Raw genomic sequence first — 24,805 nt, 5'->3', positions numbered from 1 at the left:
GCAGCGCCTGCTCCCCGGGGCCCCTCGCCATGGACTTGTGCGGAGTTGGGACGCGCCTCGGCAGCAGCGCGCGGGGGGCGGCCCGGGCCTGGGGGTGCGCGGGCTCGCGCGTGGGGATGGCGAGGTAGGATGGCGGCCCACGGCGACCCCCGCCGCCCCAGCCCAGCGGCCCCCGGGCGGTGCCGCTGACTCGCCGGAGCGCACAGGGTGTGGGCGGAGGCGGCCCCGCTGCGCCCGCGCCCTCGGGAGTCGCTTTGCCTTTTCCACCCACTTGCACCTGCCACCGCGCGGATACCATGTCGAAGGCGGCCGGAGGCGCGGCGGCGGCTGCGGCGGAAAGTTGTCCCCCAGCCCCTGCCTGCCCGCCCGCCGCCGCCGTGGAGGACCTGTCCAAAGTGTCGGACGACGAGCTACTGCAGTGGAGCAAAGAGGAGCTGATCCGCTGCCTGCGGCGCGCGGAGGCCGAGAAGGTGAGCGCGATGCTGGACCACAGCAACCTCATCCGCGAGGTGAACCGCCGCCTGCAGCTGCACCTCGGCGAGATCCGCGGCCTCAAGGTGAGCGCGGGCCGGGCCGGGACGCCCGAGTCGGCGGGGCGGGGAGCGGGGCGCCCCGGGGAGGTGGAGCCAGGCAAACTTTCCCGGCCGTGATCAACAGGTGATAGTCCCATTTCTCCTGGCCAGCACCCCCGTCCCCCATCCCAGCCCTTCGTAAACTTTTCCAAACTTTGGAGACGTTTGGTCCGCGCTTCTTCCCCAGACGGGGCGCCCCAGGGCTGAGCTTTCATTCAGGGTCACTGGGGATCCTGAAAAACCTGGAGGAAGGTGATGGGCACGCAGGACCGTTAATTTCTTAGGGCACCCAGAAAATCAGTGCTTTGGGGAGCCAGACAACAGCTAAGCAAGGGAAAGGCGAACGAGAGAGCGGGTCCAGGGCAACTTCACCTCTGGGGGCCCGGGATATGGTACTGCTTTGGGGCCGCCAGCCCTCGGGTGGGCAGAGGGCGTGCAAAGGGCGCCGCCGCCGGGGAGAGGGACTGGCGGGCGCCCAGGGAGAAGCCGCGGCGCCACCCTTGGAGCCGGCGCGGGTCACCGGTACAGGGGAACACGTATTTGCTCTGTCTTCATGATTTCTACCTGCTCCTGTGCTTTGCTTCTTCCTGAGTTCGGACGGCGACGCCCGGGGTTGCTTTACTTCCAGTTCACCCTCGGTTTGACTTTGGTTTCATCTAGCAAGGGAGGGGGGAGGGGGGTACAAAGGGACGCAGTATGGGAAGCGTAGAGTTTTAGCCAGCGATGCTTTCCTTCTGAAGCAGCCCTTCCTCTTTGCTCTTCAAAAAATGTGAAGAAACAACAACAACAACAAAACACTGCTGCTGTTCAGTGACTTCAAAGGAAACATTAAACCCCACCAACTGTCTTTTCTCCTGGGGGAGGCCTGAGAGTGAGGTGAGGCACTTGCCCTGTGGCAGCAGACCGGTGGCCGGGAACCCCCAGCTGTGCACCACCAACTTCCTCTCCTCACCGCTTGCGCAGCTCCCTCCTGGTATTCCTTCCTCTCATTGTTCGCCTTTGTTTATAGGAAGCCAGACACAAACGAAATCACTGCTGGGACTCAGGGAGCAAAACCCCTCTGCACAGGCTGTACGTGTCCACTTCCCAGGCTCTTCCCTTTCCCAGGCCCTGGACCCTGTTTGTTAATTGCCTCAGCCTCCAGCTCTGGGATCCTGGAGCCAAGAGGAATGGGAGGGCGGACCACCCAATGCTCACCTGCGTGCTGGGCCGGTCAGGGTGGAGATTGCCCTCCCCGGAGGCCCAAACTGATTGTCATATGGTCCCTAGAGTGGACGCAGTTGTGAAAACCCCACAGTCAGAGAAATCCCAGGGCTTGCTCTTTCCTTGGGTTTAATTCATGACTAAGGAAGTATTTACTAAGTACGAGGTTCTTGAGGCGTACAGCAGGTCGAATCTACCAGGCGCCCCCTGGAAATCCTGTGGGACAATCCTACACTGTGCTATAGGGTTGCTATGAGTCAGAATCAGCTTGATGGCAACGGGTTGTTTTTTTGATCCGGTTTGTGTAGTGGAGGAGCCCTGGTGGTGCAGTGGTTGAGAGCTTGTCTGGTAACCAGAAGGTCGACAGCTCAAATCCACCGTCTGCTCCTTGGAAACCCCGTGGGGCAGTTCTACTCTGTCCTGTAGGGCGGCTGTAAGTGGGAATCGACTTGATGGCAACTTTTTCTTTTTTTTTTTTTTAGTGTAGTGGAAAGATCACAGGCTGTCAGAGGTGGGCTTGGATCTAGAATCCTCATTTGTTGGGTGAGTGAGGTTGGGTAATTAATTTCTCAGAGCCTCGTGTTACTCGTCAATAAAATGTGAGTGATAACAACCATCTTCTAGGATCTCGTGACGTAAGTTATGATAATGCAGGGAAGGTTTAACATTGGCCTTGCAAAATGGGAACCACGCAAAAGAGGCAGCTGTTGTCATCAGGAGAGGCAACGTAATGGTGTACCAGGATCTGGACTGGTATTAGGATGCATCCTATAGTTTAATCTTCCATGGTTTGGACCATAAGATGACTGGGAAGAGCTTTTTCTTTCCTTCCTGCCCTCCGTCCTAAATATTTTAGTAGTATGGAGCATCAATACTTGAGAATTATTTTAGGTTGTATGGTTGGGTTGTGTGAGTGTGTGTGTGTCTGTGTGTGGGTGGGGGTGGTATGGGTAATGGGTGCCTGGTCTTCATTCCAGTTGCTTCATTGAGAGAAATACCTCTTAAGCCAGTTATGGTGGTTGCGCCCCAAGTAGGAAAGCCTCCTTGTGGTCTAGATCAATGGTCTGGCTTTAAAACACTTTCCAACCCACCTCCTTATTAAATTCAGAAATGAGGAGGCCTGGCTTCTTTGAGCTACAGCCTCTCCTCCTCCTTCCAGGCATCCCAGGGCAGCTGCAGGGTGGTAGTTTCCAAGGGCTTTGGCACACCACTGAGGCTGCTATGGAGAAGCCACTGGGAGGCCCGCCCCGCCCCTTCCCTTCTCTCCAGGGCATCCCTGGACACCACAAATGCGTTGCCATTGAATTGATCCTGACTCATAGCGACCCTATAGGACAGAGTAGAACTGCCCCGTAGGGTTTCCAAGTCTATAAATCTTTACAGAAACAGACTGCCACATCTTTCTCCCACGGAGTGGCTAGTAGGTTCGAACCGCCAACCTTTTGGTTAGCAGCTGAGTGCTTTAAACACTGTGCCACCAGGGCTCCTTCTGGACACCATAGTGATCCAGAAGTGAGTGATTAACTGAATAAATTTGAGGACTGTTAAGTAATTAAGGCCACAAGACCTTTCTTTTTTAGTTCCCTTTTCTCTGAGTTGCCCTTAGGATTGCATCTGATATTCTTAAGACTACTAGCTGGTACTGATGGAGCCCTGGTGGCTCCGTGGTTAAGCCCAAAAGGTTGTCTGTTTGATCCCCCCAGCCGCTCCGTGGGAGAAAAGAGCACACCCCCACCACAGCTGGTACTGCAGCTGGGGCACCGGGACCATCAGTTCTTTTCCTTCCAGAGGCCGTGGCCGGCCAAGCACTAGCTGGCTTGTTTGTGTTCAGACATTTGGGAGGCAGTGCGTGAGGAGCGGAGGAGAGGAAAAGGATTCGGAGTCGGACAAGTCAGGTGCCTCTGGCAAACTGCTCGGGGCCGGTGTCATAGTGGTTAGGGCTCTGCTCCTAACCAAATGGTCAGCAGTTCAAACCCACCAGCTGCCCCTTGGGAACCCTATGGAGCAGTTCTCCTCTGTCTTGTTGGAATCGACTTGACAGCAATGGCTTTGGTTTTTTTTTTTTTTTGGCAAGGTGCTCACCTCTGTGAGCTCCAGCTTTGTCGTCTGCTATATAGGGCCTTTGATTCCATGTGAAGTTTCATGAAGATTCAGTGATATATAAAAAAAAAAAAACCGATATATAGATGAAGAAAATCCCAGTAAGGTTAAGTAGCTTTTCCAAGGTCATGCAGATATGAGATGTTCCAAAGATGCTGACTTTCTTTTCTTTAAGTTCATTGACATTCTCTGCTTAGTGTGTGCAGTCCTGTGTGGGGTAGAGGAAGGAGAAGGGCTGATTCCAGTTAGGTTCCGGTGTCATCAGGTCAGGCCTCGTATTCCCTGACAACCATGTCTGTGGACTGCTGAGCGCGTACCACCCTGAGGCTGCGCTGACAGGGATTCCTGGAGGGGGGGTGGATTTGGGGACCCTGAATCTTTCCATATTTGTTGTCGGTAGCTCATTACCTTCCCTCCTTGCTCCCTAACTCATCCCCTCCCTATGCAGAGTAATAATAAGTGAAAACAATTTACGACAATTCTCCAACCACAGACGCAGTAGTTGCAGGTCGGGGGTGGGGGAGATGAGTTGTGAGATTGCAGTTTTGGGTGGTATGCTGTGAGGTGGGCTTCAACTTTTTACATCAGCTTTAGATGCTTGGGTAACATCTGGTGGCCTGTGGCAATGAAAGGCACACCTCAAGTTTTGAAAAAGAAAACTCGAGTCTTAATGTGGCAGATTGGAAGATGCTGGCTCTCAAGGTTGTTATCAAGCTGGATACATAGCTGCTCATCAGCAGGCAGAGGAAATAGCTCAGAATTGGAGAGCAGATATTCCCAAGGACACTATAAAAGGAAGGAGGAACTGGGATAAAGAAAACCCAATGGGCTGGTACCCGTCCTCCCACCCCCGCCCCTATAGTTTGTACGTGGCAGCGTGAATGCTGAAAACTATGTTTCACCCCATTTAGAGATGGCGTTAGCTCCTTGAGGCCCGTGGTTCCACCAGCCCTGTTCACTTTCCAATTCTGGAGAAATCAGGAGTAATTGCAGGATATTCAAAAGGAAGTCTTTTCAGATGCAGATTCATTTAGATAAAGAACGTGGCTTGAAGTTTTTATCAGCTGCTAGGATTAAACTAAACGTTGAATCATTTTTGAAGCTTAGAAAGATGAATTTTGCTTACTGTTATTTTCTCAGACTATCCCCAGCTTTGGATTTCCCCTACAGCATCAGTGTCGGGGATTCTTTATTCTCTTATTACTGCAGACTCCACCGTAGCAGGGGCTTGCTGAAAACACTCATAAGAAAGCCCACTGTAGCGGCAGCCACTTTTGGCCCAGGCCCAGGGGTTTAAGTGTTGCAAGAATTAAGTGCTGTGTGAGGACCTTCCATCATTCAGTTACTTCATTCGTGCACACAGCAGTGCCAGGAACTTCTAGCACTTCAGGAGACTTGCCAGAGGAATGCCCCCATGTAGGTAAATTCCTGTGAGGAGAGGAAGGTATTTCCTAGTTGGAAAGCGTAGATATAATCACCATGCGTAATTAATCCACAGGGAGCTACAGGTGGAAAGGCAGAAGAGAAGACCTTCAGAACTAAAATCGTTGGTGTCCAGGACAGAGTAGGACGGCCACATGGGGTTTCCAGTGACCTTTGGTTAGCAGCTGAGCTCTTAACCACTGCACCAGCAGGGTTCCTGGAAGACCCTCAGGCCCTGTCAAGTGGTTTAGTCTTTCCCTCTTCTCTGGCTCTCGCAATGGGGAACTGAAGGTGGTTGATAAGCAGGAGAGCGCTTTGGAAGATCAGTCTGCCTGAGGAGAGCTTGAGTCCCGGCAGGGTGAGGAGGATAGAGGATGCACAGTCCAAGACAGGGAGGCCAGGTGGGAGAATGCTGGGAAAGGGCAGGCCTGGTGTCAGGAAGTAGGAATGGGAAGCGAAGGAAGAGAGAGATGTTAGGAGTAAAGAAACAGGGCTGTTGGTGATGGCGAGGATTAGAATTAGAGTTGGAAAGGACGCTGCACAGGTTCTCTTCCTCCGTGGCCGTGAGTTTCATTCCCACCTTTGGCCTCTTGGCTGTCAGGAGGTGACTGATTTTTTGTTTTTTTTCTAGTTAAACAGGGGGAGTGTTGGAATCAAACCAAGTTCAAGAGAATGAAGCCCTCTCTCTGAGTACCTGTTATTCTGGGTTAGATGATAGAGTCACAAGACCGAGGTTCTCAAGCCTTGTAAAGCAGGGGAAACCTTGGGTTCCATCCCGCAGCACCCCGTATCATCACACCAGCCCACAGTGCTTTGAGGAACAGTGGGGGACCCTCTGTTTTAGACCCTTTAGTGTGTGTGAATGGAGAGTCAGGGGGAACTTGGCCATGCATTTTTATAATCCCGTGGTTTCAGGTGTCTACAATGGCGGTGCTATGCTCTGGATATGCAGAGGGGAATAGGATAGAGGGGGTCTCCCTTGTCATGAATCTCTTGTAGAGAGGGCAGAGGCTGGAAGTCATAGCCATGCTCGTACATAGGTGGTTACAGATTGTAATAAGTGCAATGGAGGGAAAGTCCAGGGGGTGATGGAGGAGCATAGAAGGGGGTCTTCTTTAGACTGGGGGCAGTAGTCTGTGGGGAAGTGACTTCTAAAGGGAGGCTGGAGATTGTGTAGAAGACTGCAGCAAAGTGTTTCAAGTAAAAGGCAAAAGGGCTTATTCCTGGAGGAACTGAAGCAAGGCCAGGGTTGGTGAGACTCAGTGCACGAGGGGACGATTGTGTTTTCTTCTGCTCTTCTGTTGCCATGTCTCCAAGCCACCATCATCTTCGCCCTCTGCACCAGTGTGGGGGCCTCCTGGCTTGTCTCCTGGTGGTTATCTAGCCCGTGGCACCCTATCTGCCCTCATTGCCCATCTCTGCCCTTTTGCTCTCCGTGCTTTAGGCACACTGGCCTGGCTTTAACTTGAAGACTTCAAACTTCTCCCATGTTTGTCTCAGGCTGTTCTGCTCCATCCCATCTCTCTGCCTGGGATGTCTTCCCACAGATGTTTGCATGCTTTGCTCCCTGATTCCGCTCTGGTCTTTGCCCAGACGTCACCTCTGCAGGGGTGCCCTCCCTTAAAACAGTCTTCTTTCAGCCTGCTCTGATTTTCATCCCAGCAGTTTCCACTCTGTGACATTATGCTCTGTCCTTGCTTTTTGTCAGCCTTCCCTGCCAGAATGAAAGCTGTAGGATGTCAGGGCCTTGGCTGCGTTCACTGATAACGTCCCCCGTATCTGCACCAATACCCAGCAACAGGAGATGCTCACTAGACATTTATGCACGAACCAGTGACCAGTGGGAGCTGATGCTGGAGAAGCAGGCTTGGGACAGGGCATTTGGAGCCTTGTAAGGTGGCGTAGTGGTTAATTGCTATGGCTGCTAACCAAAGGGTTGGCAGTTCGAATCTGCCAGGCTGTCCTTGGAAACTGTATGGGGCAGTTCTACTCTGTCCTATAGGGTCGCTAGGAGTCAGAATCGACTCAAGGGCACTGGGTTTTTGTTTTTTTTAAGGCTTCATTCAGGATTTTGCATTTGATTGTAGGGGCAGTGAGAAGCAGTCACGTGAAGGGTTTTAAGCGTGAGAATGGCAAGATGAGGGAAAGTCTGGGGGATTTGTGTGGCGTGGGAATGGAGGGTAAGGCAGGATAAGGCAGAAGGAGATGCCGGGGTGACCCCAGGTTTCCATGGAGAGCAACCAGGTGGGTGGAAATAGGATTTGCTGAGAGGTGAAGATGAGAGATGGGGTGTGTGTGTGTGTGTGTGTGTGTGTAACTCAGAGCTCAGTGTGTTTGTGTAACGGGTGAGATGCCTAGGAGACCTCCAAGCCAGCATGGCAAATAGGGCGGGATGTGTAGGCCCGACATGCCACTAGAGGACAATTGAGTATCTCCCTAGAGGGCCAAGTGGGGCTGTTCACCCCATGTCGTGGGGCCAGAAACCTAAGCAGAGCTGGCTGTTTGGTCCGTGGAGAGGCCTGCCTGATGAGAGTGTTGCCGAAATCCTGCAGACCTATCGCCTTCGAGCTGTTATGCACTTCACAGGTCACAAGGCTGCCATCTTTCTTCCTCGAGGGTGGGGCAGAGGAGCCTTGTTTTTCTCCTGACTGATTTCCTCTTAATTAACTGCCGGCTTCCCAATTACCGGAAGGTTGACCTTAAACGGTGAAGCTCTGTGAGGTCTAGTTTTTCCTACTGTAAAAGGACCATAATGATTATTATTTCCTAAAGGTAGTGGTTCAGCGGTAACATTCTTGCCTTCCACGTGGGAGGCCTGGGTTCGATTCTCGACCAAGGCACCTCACGTACAGCTGCGACCGTCTGTCAGTGGAGGCTTGCGCGTTGCTAGGGTGCTGAAGAGGTTTCACTGCAGCTTCCAGAATAAGACTACGAAGAAAGGCCTGGTGATCTACTTCTGAAGATCAGCCAGTTGAGAGCCCTCTGTATGACAGCAGTCTGACCTGGGACCTGTGCAGCATGGCCCAGGATTGTTCCCTGTGCTTAGGGTCACCATGAAGTTCTGCGGGGGGGGGGGGGGTGGGGGGTGGTGTGGAGTGTGACTTGATGGCCGCTAACAGGAAGCGTTTTGGTAAAAGTCAAATGAGCTAATGCAAGTAAAGAACTGTGCAGGGAACTTAACCAATGCCTATTATTTTTATGTTTACGGATAGCGACAGACCCTTTCCACCCACCCCTCTGGTCCTCTCCCCTAACATCACACTTGCAGGCTCTCTCCCTCCCAGGAAGCCTGAGCCCAATGCCCTTTCCAGGGGGCACCTCCCTTGAATGGCTGTGTCTCTCTTTTCAGGATATCAACCAGAAACTCCAGGAGGACAACCAGGAGCTGAGGGACCTCTGCTGTTTCCTGGATGATGACCGGCAGAAAGGCAAGAGGGTGTCCCGGGAGTGGCAGAGACTGGGCCGCTACACGGCTGGTGTGATGCACAAGGAAGTGGCCTTATACCTGCAGAAGCTGAAGGAGCTGGAGGTGAAGCAGGAGGAGGTGGTGAAGGAGAACATGGAGCTGAAGGAGCTCTGTGTGCTGCTGGACGAGGAGAAGGGCGCGGGCTGCGCGGGCAGCCGCTGCTCCATCGACAGCCAGGCCAGCCTGTGCCAGCTGGCGGCCTCCACGGCACCCTACGTGCGTGACGTGGGCGACGGCAGCAGCACCTCCAGCACTGGCAGCACCGACAGCCCCGACCACCACAAGCACCACTCCAGCAGCGGCAGCCCAGAGCACCTGCAGAAGCCCCGTGGCGAGGGCAGCTCCGACCACCACAAGCACCACTCCAGCAGCGGCGGCTCCGAGCTCCTGCAGAAGCCCCACGGCGAGGGCAGCTCCGACCACCACAAGCACCACTCCAGCAGCAGCGGCTCCGAGCTCCTGCAGAAGCCCCGTGGCGAGGGCAGCTCCGACCACCACAAGCACCACTCCAGCAGCGGCGGCTCCGAGCTCCTGCAGAAGCCCCGTGGCGAGGGCAGCTCCGACCACCACAAGCACCACTCCAGCAGCGGCGGCCCAGAGCACCTGCAGAAGCCCCGCGGCGAGGGCAGCCCCGAGCACCTGCAGAAACCCAGGGCCTCCGGGACCCCCGATCATCCCAAAGCACTCAAAGGACCCAGCCCTGAGCACCACAAACCCTTGTGCAAGGGCAGCCCCGAGCAGCAAAGGCACCCGCACCCGGGCGGCAGCCCCGAAACGCTGCCCAAGCACGTGCTGAGTGGGAGCCCCGAGCTTTTTCAGAAGCACAGATCCGGGGGCAGCCCTGAGCATGCCAGGCACAGCGGAGGGAGCCCAGAGCATCTGCAGAAACATGGCCTCGGTGGGAGCCTGGAGCATCTCCCCAGAGCCAGGGGCACCAGCCCCGAGCACCTCAAACAGCATTATGGGGGAAGCCCTGATCACAAACACTTGGGAGGAGGTGGAGGCAGCGGTGGAGGCAGCCGGGAGGGCACCCTGCGCAGGCAGGCCACAGACGACATGTCACCCCATCACCGGAGCGTCTACAGTGGCATGAACGGTGGGTCAGTACGTGCTGGGGAGCTGCTTTGGCAGGGGCAAGTCTAGAGGGTTATGAATGGTGAGGGGCTTTCCAGCAACGTTAGAAGGTGGCTGGGCGGGGGGAAAGGGAAGGAGAAAACATTGGCCCCCAAATCTTGTGTGGTTTTTGTCTTTGTGTTTAGTTTAGTTAGCTTGGAGAAGGTTGGGGGTGAGGGGTTGGAAGAGGAAGAGAAACAATAATTCCATAGGCCCCTGAGCCGTCAGGGCGAACTCTGTGGGTGCTGGAGGTAAAAGTTGACCCCTCTACAGTTCTTCTGTCTTCAACTTGAGCGTTTTCCCAGTTGTGCGCTGTTTCCTAGTAGGGTTCCCTTGTGAAATGGTGGCCAAAAGATTTTTGAATCCAGTTAATAGTTTATGTGCAAGAAGGAATGAATATTTATTATGAAAAATAATAACAACATTAAAAAAGAAATTCTGGTATTTTAAATAGGCTGGATGCTGGCTTGCCTGGAGTCCTGTAAATATGCTTTCGTTTACCTTGAGGAGTTTTTTCCATTGTGTTGGGGGGCCGTCATGAATCTGTGACTAGGAATATTATTTTTCTTTGCATTTAAAATGCATGAAAGAGTCACTGCTCTCTCAGAACTCACCCAGGCCTCTCACCAAACTCCCTCACACATATTCTGAAGAGTATGCTTTTGAACATTGCAAGAGGCCTCTTTCCCCTTTGTAGGGTGTAAATATACCTGTGTAAAACGTCCAGATGTGTTGGCATGGTCCAAAGCATAGCATCCGCTGGATTCGCTGAAGTGGCTTAAACCCCAGCTCATTGTATCTCCCTTTGGAAGTGGCTGAATTTTCTGCATCCTGGTTCTGAAACAACTTTGTACTCAAGGCGGGGGGCGGGGCGGGAAGAGGTCTCTTAAAGATAAATAAATCAACCCCACCATCCTTTGATGTTACCTATGGCTGAGTTAGAGCTAAAATGACTGGTTTTAGGAAAATGTGGAGTTTTTTCCATTCAAAGTATCTGAGGTTTTTTTGCCTCATTTTAAAAGCAGCCATGTGTCTCTGTGCCGTCAGCTCTGAGCGGTGGTGGAGGAGGCTGCCAGTTTTAGCAGTGACACGAAGGGGTACATTTTCAGTATTGTACTTGGGGATTTACCTGCCGGGTTCCGTTTCATCCTCATCATTTCCTGGTCATGCTGGAAATTGACTCCTGAAGCTTGGCTCCTGATCCATCCAGTGCTCTTTGAAGCGTGGATGGAAGTAGGAAGGGGGAGGAAGATGGGCAGATGCTGCTTTCCCAGTTGTTTGTGTTGGGAGGTGGAGGCCGAGAGAAGCCGATGCACCTGTCATGGTGAGGCCCCCTGTCTGGTGCCTTTGCCCAGTTGATTGAAACTTCACTCACTCTTTGCAAGAGCCGTGGAGATGCTGCCCCAGTTGCTGTGGGCAGCCTTGGGGTACTCAGTTCTGTACAAGAGACGAAAGTCGTTTAAAGAGATATTTTAGTTGCAAGTTACTGTCATGAGATGGGCCATCGGCCATGAAGCTTTTCTTCAGGGGGGAGTGGGTTAAAGGGAAGGTAAAGTTAATGGCTTTTCCATTTCTTGATTACTTTTTAATGAGCTTAGCAAGTAAATATAGTAGTGTACTATTTTACGAAAACTTTGTGTCTTGAACCAAAAAGAAAATGCTTAGGGGTTGGTGGTTCACTTACAAAAGCAATTTTTTTCTTTACAAAAACCAAAACCAAACCCAATACCATCGAGTCGATTCCAACTCATGGCGGCCCTATAGGACATAGGGTTTCCAGGGAGTGGCAGGTGGATTTGAACTGCTGACCTTTTGGTTAGCAGCTGAGCTCTTAACCACTGTGCTACCAGGGCTCCTTTTCTACTAAAGGGTTCTTTTAAATAAAGAACTCCCCTAGTTGAATCACCGTATGGTTTAACTTACAAGGGAAGTTTTTACGTGCAACATTTAAGCAATGCCTTGCATAAATTAAGGTGTTATCTCTGGATGAAGGTGGCATTACTTCATGGGTTATTATTGCCTGGATTCAGGTAAACTTAATGAGTCAGGCAACTGTTTCTTACCATTTAACAACTTTATGTAGTTAAAAGAATTAACATAACCTAAATGTGTTATTGAAGAACGAATGCCATGATGGTTTAATTCTTGTGTCAACTTCAAGTTTTCTCATTCCGAAGCAACAGATCTGCTGAGAGTTGATATCCTCACAGAGTCTATTTGTAGTATATTTGCATTGCCTTCTTATTTCGTTGCGTTTTATTAATTGGAAAACGAAGTGGCCCAATGAGGTGTTCATGGATCATAAGCCTATAAACGTGGGCCCTGGTAGCTTGCATTTATCCTGCCGTTACAAATTAATTTTTGATATGGATGGCAAGACGTGCTTTTTCATATTTTTAAATCCCCACACAATTTGTTTGAGTCATTGGCTTATAAACAGATAGGAAGCAGTAGCGAGGTTGATCCAAATTGCAGAGATTTCAGGAGTGATTGTGTTTGGGGCTGATGCGAGAGCTGACTGTTTTGGGTAAGTACTTGCGTATCTTTTTCATGAACAAAAAGCAGGTGGGAGAAGTCAGAAATGTGTCTGCATTGTGGCCGGTGGTGGGGCAGAAGGAAACAGGTGGAATAGACACTGGCAGGATATTGTCCTACTTGTAAGTGTGGGTGTTTCCTCCTAAAACACACACATATGCACCCTGAGCAAATGGCAGTGGCAAGGTTGTTGTCTCACTCAGCTGTGTCGTGAGTACCTTTAAATCCTGTTGTGCTTTTTATTTACAAACCCAGTGGATCAACTAGCTGATGAACTTGACGTCCAAGACTTTCCTTTGGTTAAAACAGTTGGCTTAATCTCCAACTGGAATGCAAAGATGAATTTTACCAGTTTTTCCTCTCTTAAAAAAGATCCAAGCCCGCATACCCATGTCTTAATTTGTAATTGATTAAAAAACAGCAAAGGCAAAAACGAAACTAACAGGAAAAGAAAACCTTCCCTAAGCTGACCGAGATACTCATGCATGGGTTTACTTCTTTAGAAGTTATTACTCAGCTGTTTCTTTCCAATTTGTAGAGAGTTCCATTTGCAAATAGGAAGTGGATTCTATACTTATCACATTTAGACATTGAGGCGTTTTGTCCAGTCATTAAAGTTGCTTGCTGTATTCCAGATTTGTGAATAAAGTAATTAAACTGCCACTTCCAGCTGTAAATGTGCAGTGACCGACAGGGTCCGATGTAGAGGATGGAAATTTCACTCACCCGATGCCATTGAAATCCAAGGTGGGGCTGAACACTTCTTAAGTGAAAATGTACCCTTCCACAATGAAACCAAGGAGCTTTGCTTCCAGGTACCAGCTGACAAATATTTACGATTTTAACCGATAGCTTTTTTTTAGCCCAGGTCATAGACTTCGTAGATGGTTCAGGTTCTTCTAGCACTATCTCTGTTGTTGACATTCAAGATCAAGATGACCCTGATGATCAGAGGCCGTTCCAGGTAGTTCACCCATTAACATTATGAGCCCAGGTGAAAAAGTCATAAAAATAGTTTGATTTTAATTCTAGAGACACATAATGCTAGTTCCCAGCAAATAAGGACTAAACAGTGGAAGAAACACTACTCTTCATTTTGTTATTTATAATCTTTCTTCCTAAAAAAAAAAAAAAAGGATTGCTTAATTATCCTGGTAGGTTTGATTTACTTTGCCCTCTTAGGTCATGTTTCCCTGTGTGGTGGCTTCATGCTCTCCTTCAACATCACCCTAGCCAGAGATATGAGGAAATTGTATATCTGTGTTAGACAAGGTCCATTCGGACCACATTTGGCCTTGATGGATGGAGTGTGAAGGTTGTAAGCCTTCTGACAGCTTACTGCTTGCTTTCTTCTTTTGTGAGAGCAGTGGGGTATCTCCAGAGCCAGAATGAGAAGCCTCTTTCTCTCATCATCTCTCCCTCTAGAGCATGGTTTCTCAGACTTGGCGTGGTTGACATTTTGGACCAGATGATTCTTTGTTGTGGGCACCTGTCCTGTGTGTTATAGGAGATGGGGTTTCTTGTGGTGACCCCATGTGTTACAGAGTGGAACTGCTTCATAGGGTGTAATCTTTATGGAAGCAGTTTGGCAGGCCTTTCTTCTGTGGTGTCTCTGGGCACGTTTAAACTGACTCCTTTTAGGTTAGCAGCTGATCGCAAACCACTTGCACCACCCAGGCCCTGGCCTCTGCCCACTAGTACTTCCCCAGTTGTGACAATCCAACATGTCTCCAGATGGTGCCAGAATTCCCTGGGAGGGCAAAATATTCCTGGCTGAGAACCAGCCACTCTAAAGCAGTCGTTTTCAGTCTGGCTGCATATTAAAACACGAGGGTAGCTTTGAAAAAACACCAGCACTCGGCATACTCAGAGAGGCCAGCTCAATTGGTTTGGTCTGGTGCCTGTCCTGGGCATAGGTTATAAAGAGCTCTCAGGTGCTTCTAAAGGACAGCCCAGCTGAAACCAAAAGCTTTGCCGTCGATCCAACTCATAGTAACCCTTTAGGACAGAGTAGAACTGCCCCATGGGGTTTCCAAGGAGCGGCTGCTTGAGTTTGAGCTGCAGACCTTTTGGTTAGCAGCTGAGCGCTTAACTGCTGTGCCACCAGGGCTCTCTAGCTGGAAAACTGCTGCCCTACAGGAGTGACTACTGAGCAACAGAGTGCGTTGAAGTTCTCGAGCACCCATGCTTCTGTGGAAGAAGACGGTTCACTCCTCCCCTCCTTTGCTCTGCTCCAGGGTGAAGTCTGGGAACTCACCTTCTCTCACTCCTAGACCAAGGCTCTCCAATAACACACTACTTTGGAGTAGGTTAAGAATTGGAGTTTTTGGTGGATAGGTTAGGTTAGTTTGGGGAAATTCTGGTATATGAGTGGGTTATGACTGCTTTGCTTTTTAAAACCTTCACATCCAGATGGAAAAAGGAGCACCTAGGTTTGGAACCCATTTATTTTGGATATCGATGGTGCTTTGCATGTGGGTCATGCCACGCCTGCAATGCAAAGGAGCGTTTCCTACAACATGGATCTGCATTTCACACCCCCCACTTCACAGGTTTTACCCTGAGGTTTAAAACCGTTCCTTATTCTCTGTTGAGGTTATTAATTTGTAAATGAAAAATGCTGATAACACAACATGGCCTTGTATAGGAGGGTAAGATAACTTGTGTGTGGAAGAACCCAGCAGGATACCTCTGAAGCAGGGTTGCCTGTAAATTACATAGTGGTGCACTGTAGCATGAATAATTGGTCTCATCAATCTTTTATTTTGCTTGGAAAAAGTCAGAACATCACTTAGGAATGAATTTGGACTGTAGAAATTGAATGTCTCTTGGAAGCGAAATTTTAGCAGTAACAGTTTTGGAATACCAGAACTGATCTTCATTGAGGTCCTCCAAGTATATTTTCTCTTACGTGAACTGACGCTTCAGAGAGCTAGACAGTGGTTTTGTTCTTTAAGCTTCGATATGGTAATATGGTAGCCCTGTATACACTTTGATAGGACATCAGTTTAAGAAGTTTTGAAAAATAGAATTAATTATTGCACCGTACTTGTGGGTGCAAAACATGTTCGTGTTTATCATAAGAATCCATTTTGATTTAATGATACAGCAGGGGCTTACTATGGACAATATAGTTTAAGAGGATTTCAAAATATCTGAGAAGTGAACTATTATTGGAAAACCTAGATGGCTTATAAAAGTATTTTCTAGTGGAACATAAGATTGTCAAACGCATTGGCAATAATTGCACAAAGCTATAAGCATTCTCTGGAAACCCTGGTGGTGTCGTGTTTAAGAGCTGTGGCTGCTAACCAAAAGGTCTGCAGTTTGAATCTGCCAGGTGCTCCTTCGAAACCATATGGGGCAGTTCTGCTCTAAAGGGTCGCTGTGAGTTGGAATCGATGTGATAGGAATGGGTTCATTTTTTTTTTTTTAATAAACATTCTTTAAATCCAGGGGATCATTTTAGTCTTTCCCCCAAGGGAATCACTGTCTGTCTATCTATCATCTATCTATCTCTCTATCTGTCTAATCTACCTACCTACCTACCGTCTATCTCCCATCTGTGTCATGTATGTGTGTGTATTATGTATATGTTTGTATATTAAAAAATACTTTTAATATTGCATCTGAACACTGCCAGACAATCAGTTGATTGATTCTGTGTAATCAAACAGATGTCCGAATGTATCCAGGATCCAGTCCTGTAAGCCAGTTGCCATCATGAAATAAACCAAGGATCCCTTTCACTGATGATGGTCTTGCCCTTTAGACCCAATTGAAATCAATTAAATGGTTAAATTTTCTGGCTCATTGTAACTTTTCAGAAAATATAATAGAAAAATTATGATCGTTGAATTGGTGACGACTTTATCTTTTTAAGGAGCCCTGCAGGCACAGTGATTAAGGGCTCATCTGCTAACCAGAAGCTTGGCAGTTCAAGTCCCCCAGCTGCTCCATGGAAACACTATGGGTCAGTTCTACTCCTATCGGGCTGCTATGGGTTGGAATCAACTCAGTGGCTATGGGTTCGGTTTGGGTTTATCTTTTTAAAGGAGCCCTGGTGGCTTAATGGTTAAAGCAGGCAGCTGCTAACCAGAAGGTTGGCCGTTTGAACCCACCAGCCACTCTACAGGAGAAAGATGTGGCACTCTGCTTCCGTCAAGATTACAGCCTTAGAAACGCCATGGGCAGTTCTGCTGTGTCCTAGATGAGTTGGCACCGATGGGACGGTAGTGGCCTTTTATCTTTTTAACTGAAATGATTTAGAACAAAGCATGGGGAAGTAAAGAGCTATGGCAAGTTATTCTATTTTATTAGGTAACAACTTTTCACAAGTGTCAAATGAGTGCAGATATGGCGATTTGCTATAAGGCTAGTAGTACCCGTTTACTCCTGGTAATGAGAAATTATTCTGGAGACATTGGTGTAGTGATCTTTGTCGAGCTCCCTAGGTCAGAAATAAGAGCTGGAAGCCAAACATTGCCAAAGCTTTAGGAGAATAATAATGTCACTATTTTATGTGAACAGCATCCTTGGGTCGGTATATGCTGGTAGGAGTACGTTTTCCAGACTCAAGTTGATCACCTGAAGTTCTAAAACGTCTTAAATTTTGCCACTTCTGATGGTTAGCAGCCTCAGGATCTCTAATGCTGGAGTGTGAGTCTGTGCACTAAATAGCCTCAGATGGTGCTTTTCTTCTTCTTCTTCCACTCTCTGCCTTTTAAAAAGTAGAATATTTGCCTCTTGGGTACTTTGACACAACCAAGTTGCCCGTAACAGTACTTTAATAAATAATCTTTATGGTGAGTACTGTGCACATTTTAAAAAAATTATTATTTATTTTGCATTTGATTCCAGGAAGTGTCGAGAATAATTTCATCTTCTGAAATAGGCTGATTTTCCAGGGTGCTAGGAAATTTGCGATTCAATATCAAGAGTAGACCATGGGACACTTGAGAATGCAGACATGAAATCTTGGCTCTAATTTATAAGAGTCTCTAATCTGTAAAGCAGTGAGGCTCAAGTTACCGCTGCTCCTGACAGAAATTGCCTTCTCTGTAGAGTGCCATCCAAGTGCTTCCCGTAGAAAAAGCGGCTGCTCTTTCCGAGACAGAGGCTCCGCAGGCCACGGAGAGCCGAGAAGGTGTTTAAAGGAGAGTAAATGGCAGAGGACTAGCGGTTTGCAGTGTCATCATTGTGAAGGTGATATTGCCGTGTCCTTCCTAAGATGGAAAGTGGTAACTGGGTCACCCACACACAGCTGGACCATTTACAGTTTTCACTTAACAAAGAGTTAGGTGAATTATTGAGCTCTGTGCTCCAGTCGGGGCCCTGGTGGTGCAGTGGTTCAGAGCTCGCTGCTAACCAAAAGGTCTGTGGTTTGAACCCACCAGCCGCTCCTTGGAAACCCTATGGGGCAGTCCTACTCTGTCCTGTAGGATTGCTGTGAGCTGCAATCAACTGGACAGCAATGGGATTGGTTTGGTTGGGTGCTCCAGTCACTACAGGAGGGTACGAGAACTCTTGGGACTTGGTTCTGGCCCTGAATTGACACCAGGCCCACGTTCAGTTAAGGAGGCCTGGTGGCACAGTGGTTCAGTGCTTGGCTGCTAACTGAAAGGTTAGTGGTTCGAACCCAGCAGCCATTCTGAAAGAGAAGAATGTGGCAGCCTGTTTCCATAAAGATTTACAGCCGTGGAAACTCTATGGGGCTGTTGTACTCTGTCCCATAAGGTCACTCTGAGTTGGAATTGGCTTGATAGCAATGGGTTAGATTTTTTCCCTTCACATCCTTAGTTATTTGGGTCTGTGGGCTTTTCTGTGAAACAGCATATGTTAAGGAGAAAGGTTGGGCTTGGTAATTGCTCAGGAACTATATTTCAGTTATTTGTTCTTTGTGTTTCTCTCCCTTTCGTTTATTCTCCCTCTCTCCCTACACACACACAGACACACGTTACATTTAGTGTACTTCTGTGTGTACACAAACCAGTTGTCATTGAGTCAATTTTAACTCATAGCTACCCCATGTGTTTTCAAAGGGTGTGATCTTTCTGAAGCAGATCACCAGGTCCTTCTTCTGAGGCACGTTTGGGTGGATTTGAGCTGCCAATCTTTTAGTAAGTAGCTGAGCACTTAACTCTCTGCACTACCCAGAGACCGCTAACAGAACATTAAATACATTGAATTTGAAGATATTGAATGACTTTTTTTTCATACCTTTTCCCCCTTCACTTTCAGCTAATCGCTACCTTTGAGTATCTTTCAAATAAAATGTGTATAGCACAACTTTTGCCTGCTGGTTGGTTTGAGGGATGAAATGTTTTGGTTAACTTTTGATGACCAAGAACTCAGAGGTGGGCCCCAGTGCCTCCTGAGTGAGTTGGCGTTTCCAGTGAGGTGTATTCTTTCTTGTATTAAACTAAGAATTTTATCTTCTGGTCTTGATCATGGAGCCCTGGTGGTACAGTGGTTAAGAGCTCGGCTGCTAACCAAAAGGTCGGCAGTTCAAATCCAGTAGCCGGTAAACCCTATAGGACAGTTCTGCTCTGTCCTAAAGGGTTGCTATGAGTTGGAATCGACTTGACTGTAACAAGTTAGAGACGACCTAGTTGTCTAGTAGGTGAGCTCAAATCTATGGGCTAGGTCCTCTGTTTCAGCCAGAGCGGGTGCACAGCTCATGCAGGATGGATGACTCCCAAAATGCACGCTTAGTGGAAGGAGCATTCCCCACCCGCCTAGCCTGGGAGTCCAACAACCTTCCCACCCCTTTTCCTCCCACACGGACTCACTACTGCATGGCGGTATTCCTTCTAGATGAGCATTCTTGAGAAAATGAACTGACCTTAGTCCTCCACTCACCCACTTGTATTCACAGCCAAATGTGGTGTCTGGAGATGCCTCTGCTTCCGGACTGCAGGAAACAGAAGGGAGGGAGACCCAGAGCAAAGGGATCGGCCAGATGGCAACCCCAACTGCTCTCAAGGAGCTGTATTTTTTAATAACTCAGCTTACTGCAAGCAAAACTAATTAAGCCCATTATTCTGATTTATGCTACTATTAGCAGAAGAAAAGTACACTTGCATTAAACTTTTGATGGCATTTAAAAGGACAGAATATCTGAGTTGCATATTTTCGTTCATAGCAGACTGGTCCGTTGAACCACTCTTGAGAATTCAAATTAACCATGCTCATTAATTCAGAGTCTCTTCTGTTTCCCTCGACAGCTAGTGCCAATTCACCCATCCACCCAAACAGAATAATAAGAAGACCCTGAAAGGCAAGTCATCAGTCATTTCTGCAGATGATGGATTTAGACAGGACTAATTTTTTAATGGGAAAGTGGGGCCAGAATCTACTTAGAGTAAGGAAGGCAGAGGGAGAAGAGCAGTTCCTAACTTCCCAGACAAAGGCAGTTGAGAGACTTCAGTTTGTGAGGGGGATGCTTTGAGGAAGTTCAAAGAATCTGTTTGGTGGTACGCTCAGTTCAGGCCTCTTCCTTGTTGCAAGAGCCAACCTGAATGGCCCTGGTTGTGGAGGCCTGGAGCGGGGCGGGGGCTGCTGGCTGCATTAAGCTGCTTGTTTTACGTATGAGGACACTTCTGAAGAGCCTACATTTGTAATTATGGTCAATTAGAGACTAGAAATAAACATCATCCAGGTGGTCTGCCATGAATTGCTCCCCTGTTACAGTGACTTTCATGAGAAATGGTTTGGAATCAGCTTTTCAGAATCCGAGGAACAACGAATGGGCTTGAAAATGGCTTAGTTTTAGGCTGCCCTTCTCACTCCCATGGAGATCAGTTCTTCAGTCGTTCTTACACTAAAACCTGTGCCACATGGTTTTCACTCTTGATTTCTTTGGCTTTTTCCTGTCGCAGCCTCAGAACTGCCCACTTTGGGGTTTGTTGGCCTAGCGCATAAATCCGTCTTTGATGGAAACATTCTTTTTGCCAGAGTCTATACCGCCATCTATGTAACAGGCATTCATTCAAAAGAGAGCTTGGGTGATGCTATTACGCCTATCTATCTATTCACCAAAAAAAAAAAAAAAAAAAAAATCAAACCAAACCCATTACTGTCAAGTCGATTCTGACTCATAGCGACCTCTATAGGACAATGTAGAACTGCTGCATAGGGCTTTACGAAGCACATCTAAATTATTTTTACATTTATGACTATCCTTGTAGAATTCACACACATGTTAAAGTAATATGCTGATCCCCATCCTTACCTGGCATCTAAGCTTTATTTACTCCTTTAAAACAATGTGAGACAATTTCGTCAAAAAAAAAAAAAAAAGTATAAACCTTCTTTAGCCAAACGATATTTTAATTGTATATACAAATGACATTTATTTGAAACGTGTTTTTGATTTACATTTTTCATGGAGTTCAGAATGGTGCGTTGAATTAACTTCGTAAGGGGCATCATGGCATACTTATCTAGTTGAGAATTTAGATAATAAACTGGCTTTGCCATTTTCTTGCTGTGTGACCTTTAGCAGTCCATCAGCTTCTCTGGGCAAAATAATTTATCCATCAAGTAAAGGACTTAATAGAGATCTTCTGAGCCAGTATTCCCAGAAATTGGATTTCACAGATAAATACGAGAATAGACTTGGAATTACCAATTTTTTATTTTGCTAAGTATGGACAGTTTAAAAAAAGGATAACGTTCATCCGTTAACAACGATGATTGTGATTAAAAAGAGGCTATTTAAACATTTAAGAAACAGAAAACATATACTAAAGGACATCCTTTCCTCCCCCCAAAACTGCTGACAACATCGTATTGATAAAAAAAACAAAGAAAAAATGTTGCATTGAATCGATTCTGACTCATACCCATTGCCGTCGAGATGATTCTGACTCATAGTGACCCTATATAGGGACCCTATATGACCAGGTAGAACTGCCCCACACGGTTTCCTAGGCTGTAATCTTTACTGAAGCAGGTCACCAGGTCTTTTCTCCCATGGAGCCACTGGTGGATTCGAACTGCCAGCCTTTTGTTTAGCAGCTAAGCACCAAACCACGGTGCTACCAGGGCTCGTTGTATTGATATTTATCTATTAAAACGTTTTGGAATAATAAAACATAGTCCAGGACTCAGATTCAACAATGCAGCACAAAGTGAATTTCTAGTGTCCAGCATGTTTGGGGACTTGATTTTTATCCCAGCCATCATGGAAAATCTGGTTCCCATAGGTGTGTATGTTGGCAAACACAGAGAAGCACAGTGATGATTTGGTGTCTCTCAGGTAGAATCTTGGTGGCTGGTGGATGCCAGGAACCACTGCTCACGTACGGCCTCTAGCTTCTTGCCCCTGCTTCACCAGGACATGAAGAAAGGAGATTCATCAGCCTGGGGGGCCAGCCAGTTGGGTCTGGGGGCTTCTTTCTCTTCCTCCCACCCATCCAGTTTCCTCCTGAAGTCGTGCGGCTGGGCCTGAGCTCCTGGTGTGGAGCAGCGAGGACGTCATCTGAGAGGGGTGCTGTGCACAGGTGAAAAACTGACCATGCGTGATGAACCTGAGAACTACTGCTGTAAATCCCCTCTCTGCTCCTGGGCCTTGTAGGAACTTGTCAGGACTGCAGCACTTCTAGCGGTGTCAGAATACATGCCATCCCCTTTGAGGCCACTGTGGTGAGGAGTCTGAACTATTTGTGGGCGCGTAGGGACCTAAAGAGGCTTCCTGGAGGTGACATGGGATGTACACCATTCTAAAGTTGGTTGATGTTAGATTTCTATTTGGGCAGGTCTCAGGTGGCAAGAATACAGATGGACTGGCCATGTGGGAAATGGTGTCCCTGGGTGGTGAAAAGGATTAAGGGCTTGACTACTAGCTGAAAGGTTGGCAGTTTGAACCCACCCAGAGGTGCCTCGGTAGACAGTCCTGGCGATCTGCTTCCAAAAGGCCATGACCTTGAGAATCTTATCGAGCAGTTCTACTCTGCACACATGTGGTTGCCATGAGTTGGAATCAACCACAGCTAACACCGATGGAAAATACGTGGGCTCTGTGCCTAGACTTTTACTATTTTCCCACGTCGCTTGGTGGGCTGGTGCTCTGCAGTGTCAGGGTGAGGGATTTCATTTTTCGTTCTTCTGTAAACTGGACTTTCCCAAGCTCTTTGCTGTCTCTGCACTGGTCTGAGATAATTGACTTATCAACTGGAGTTTGGCAGAGAGTAAGCCAATGCTGACAAGGCAGTAGCCCCATTCTTTTCATGTGTTTTTGCTATGTCCCACCTAGCCAGATTTTAATTATCTATTTCTGGAACCTTTGGGCAAAACACAAGACACTCTTTCCTTTCTTTGTTACTTTATCCTATTATTTTACAACTAGCACTTGAACTAGTTTGGAGTAAGGCTCTTCAGTGAAATTGGGAGGGTGACATTAACGGAAGGGAAGGGCAAAATCGATAACAATTTTATTATAAATCGTTGCCTTGAGTAATCAGGCAGCCACGCATTCAAATAATGTCAGGGATAATAGAGATTTATTACGACAGATTAAAGACTAATCAGTGTGTCCTGAGACAAACAACGTAGTAAAACAAACAAATGACAATAAGAAGAAGCATGAGCTGGTAGAAGACTCATAGGTGTGGATGGGTAGGAAACCGTATTTCTCCCCCATGTCACTTGTTTTGTGTGGGTCTCTGCACTCTTACATGTATAGATGAGAGCTTATTCAGAATAAATAACTGTGTACAGACAGTCTCATTTATGAAACATACGTATCATGTCTTCTATGTGAGAGCAACAAGGGGTTAGCTCCTATGTGGGGAAGAACATAAACGTGAGCCACGGGCTCTTCAGACAAGGTGCTCATCTGGCCTGGCTGTCTGTGGGAGGAAGCGAGTAACAACGGAGATGTGCGATTTAGAACCAAGTGGACAGAATGATCAGTCGCTGCTGCGACGACCTCGGGCCTGGGACGTGGCTCATGGGCTGCCACGTCAGGAATAGCTTTGCGAAGGAGGCGTGCTGTGAGGTTGAGTCCTGAAGATGGTTGGATTTGGATGGGCTGGCAGGAAGGGTGAGGGTGTCTGCCGGAGGAAGAAGACTTCGAGGTGGGGATGAGCAAATGGCGTTAGAGGAGCAGTGAGAGGAACGGGTCTGTGCCGAGGGCTTGGCTACTCTGTACAGCGTACTTTCGGAAAGCGGGGGTACGGGCCACCGTTTGCCTTTGAGGTGACTCCAACTCATGGTGACCCCTTGTGTGTCAGAGGAGAGCTGAGCTCCATAGGGCTTTCAGTGGCGGATTTTTCGGAATTAGATCACCAGGCCTTTCCTCCGAGCACTTCTATGTGGACTCAAGCTTCCAGCCTTTGGGCTAGCAGGCGAGGGTTTTAACCATTTGCAGTGCCCAGGAATTCCTTGGAAACAGAGCAGAGGCCAGATCATGTAGAGTGTTAAATGCGACCCAGGGTGCTCCCTAATAGCTGTGTTACTTTCTCGTGCAGGGAGGGGTGTAAAATATTCTCCGTTCTTCAGACTTTGTGATTAAACCAAGCGGGCCTGGAAAGCTGGTTGCTCAGCACTAAAATCGAGCTAAGGAATATTAGCTATATATTTAATTTCTTCTTGGGATTTTAACACAGTTTAATTCTGATCATTTTTTTAAAAATTTCTTTCTTAAGCATTCCTAAACTAAGACGTTTTACAGTGATCAGTGCTTCAGGGCTTTATGTCCCCAGATTTATGCCATCATTTAATCCTCTTTGATTTATTTCATTTTATTTTTCTAGCAAAGGTTATGTTGAATTACTGTTCTTCTTAGCGGGAGAGTTTTACAATGAAGTGTCATCCGTTAAGAAAATCCATCTCACTAATGTCTTCGGAATAAAAAATGAAGATGTATTCAGGTTTTGGGGAAAATAACGGGCCTGGTTGTCCGGAAGGCAGAAATATACTACTAAGTGAAAATCAATACAACTAATTCTATTAAAACAATAAAGGCAGAAAAGAGTCTTGGAGCATGTGGACATCATTTTGGTTGATCCACTGTAGAAGAATTAACCTAATTTAGCTTTTGAATTTCCTTCATTTTGGTGTTTTCCCACTTTTGTATTTTGACCTCATTTTAGCTTGTTGTGTTCTATATAGGAGCCCCCGTGGCACTGTGGTTAAAGCCCTTGGCTGCTAAACGAAAGGTTGGCAGTTCAAAACCGACCAGCCACTCCATGAGAGACAGATGTGGCAGTCTGCTTCCGTAAAGACTTACAGCCCTGGGAACCCTATGGGGCAGTTCTGTTCTGTCCTATAGGGTTGTGAGTTGGAATCAATTCAATGGCAATGGGTTTGGTTTGGTGTTGGGTGTTCTATATTAGGTCTCAGATGATGGTTTTCAAACTGTGCTCCATTGAGCCCTGGAGGGCCTGGG

General features: G+C 47.8%; 1 protein-coding gene across 4 annotated transcripts in view; it reads left to right on the top strand.

Moving 5' to 3' along the window:
* The first annotated feature begins 202 nt into the window (after positions 1 to 202).
* Positions 203 to 24,805, top strand: part of CCDC85A (coiled-coil domain containing 85A) — a 237,652-nt gene continuing 213,049 nt past the window's right edge. For all 4 annotated transcript variants that reach the window (XM_049870146.1, XM_049870145.1, XM_049870144.1 and 1 more), the window contains exons 1-2: positions 203 to 557; positions 8,647 to 9,859. In XM_049870146.1, the coding sequence (XP_049726103.1) occupies positions 297 to 557; positions 8,647 to 9,859 (1,474 nt within the window). In that variant the 5' untranslated portion in view covers positions 203 to 296. The remainder of the gene's footprint in view (positions 558 to 8,646; positions 9,860 to 24,805) is intronic.

This window comes from Elephas maximus, chromosome 26, assembly GCF_024166365.1.
Source record: "Elephas maximus indicus isolate mEleMax1 chromosome 26, mEleMax1 primary haplotype, whole genome shotgun sequence".
NCBI lineage: Eukaryota > Metazoa > Chordata > Mammalia > Proboscidea > Elephantidae > Elephas > Elephas maximus.
The sequence above is the reverse complement of the archived record's forward strand: the minus strand, read 5'-3'. Positions and strand labels throughout refer to the sequence as shown.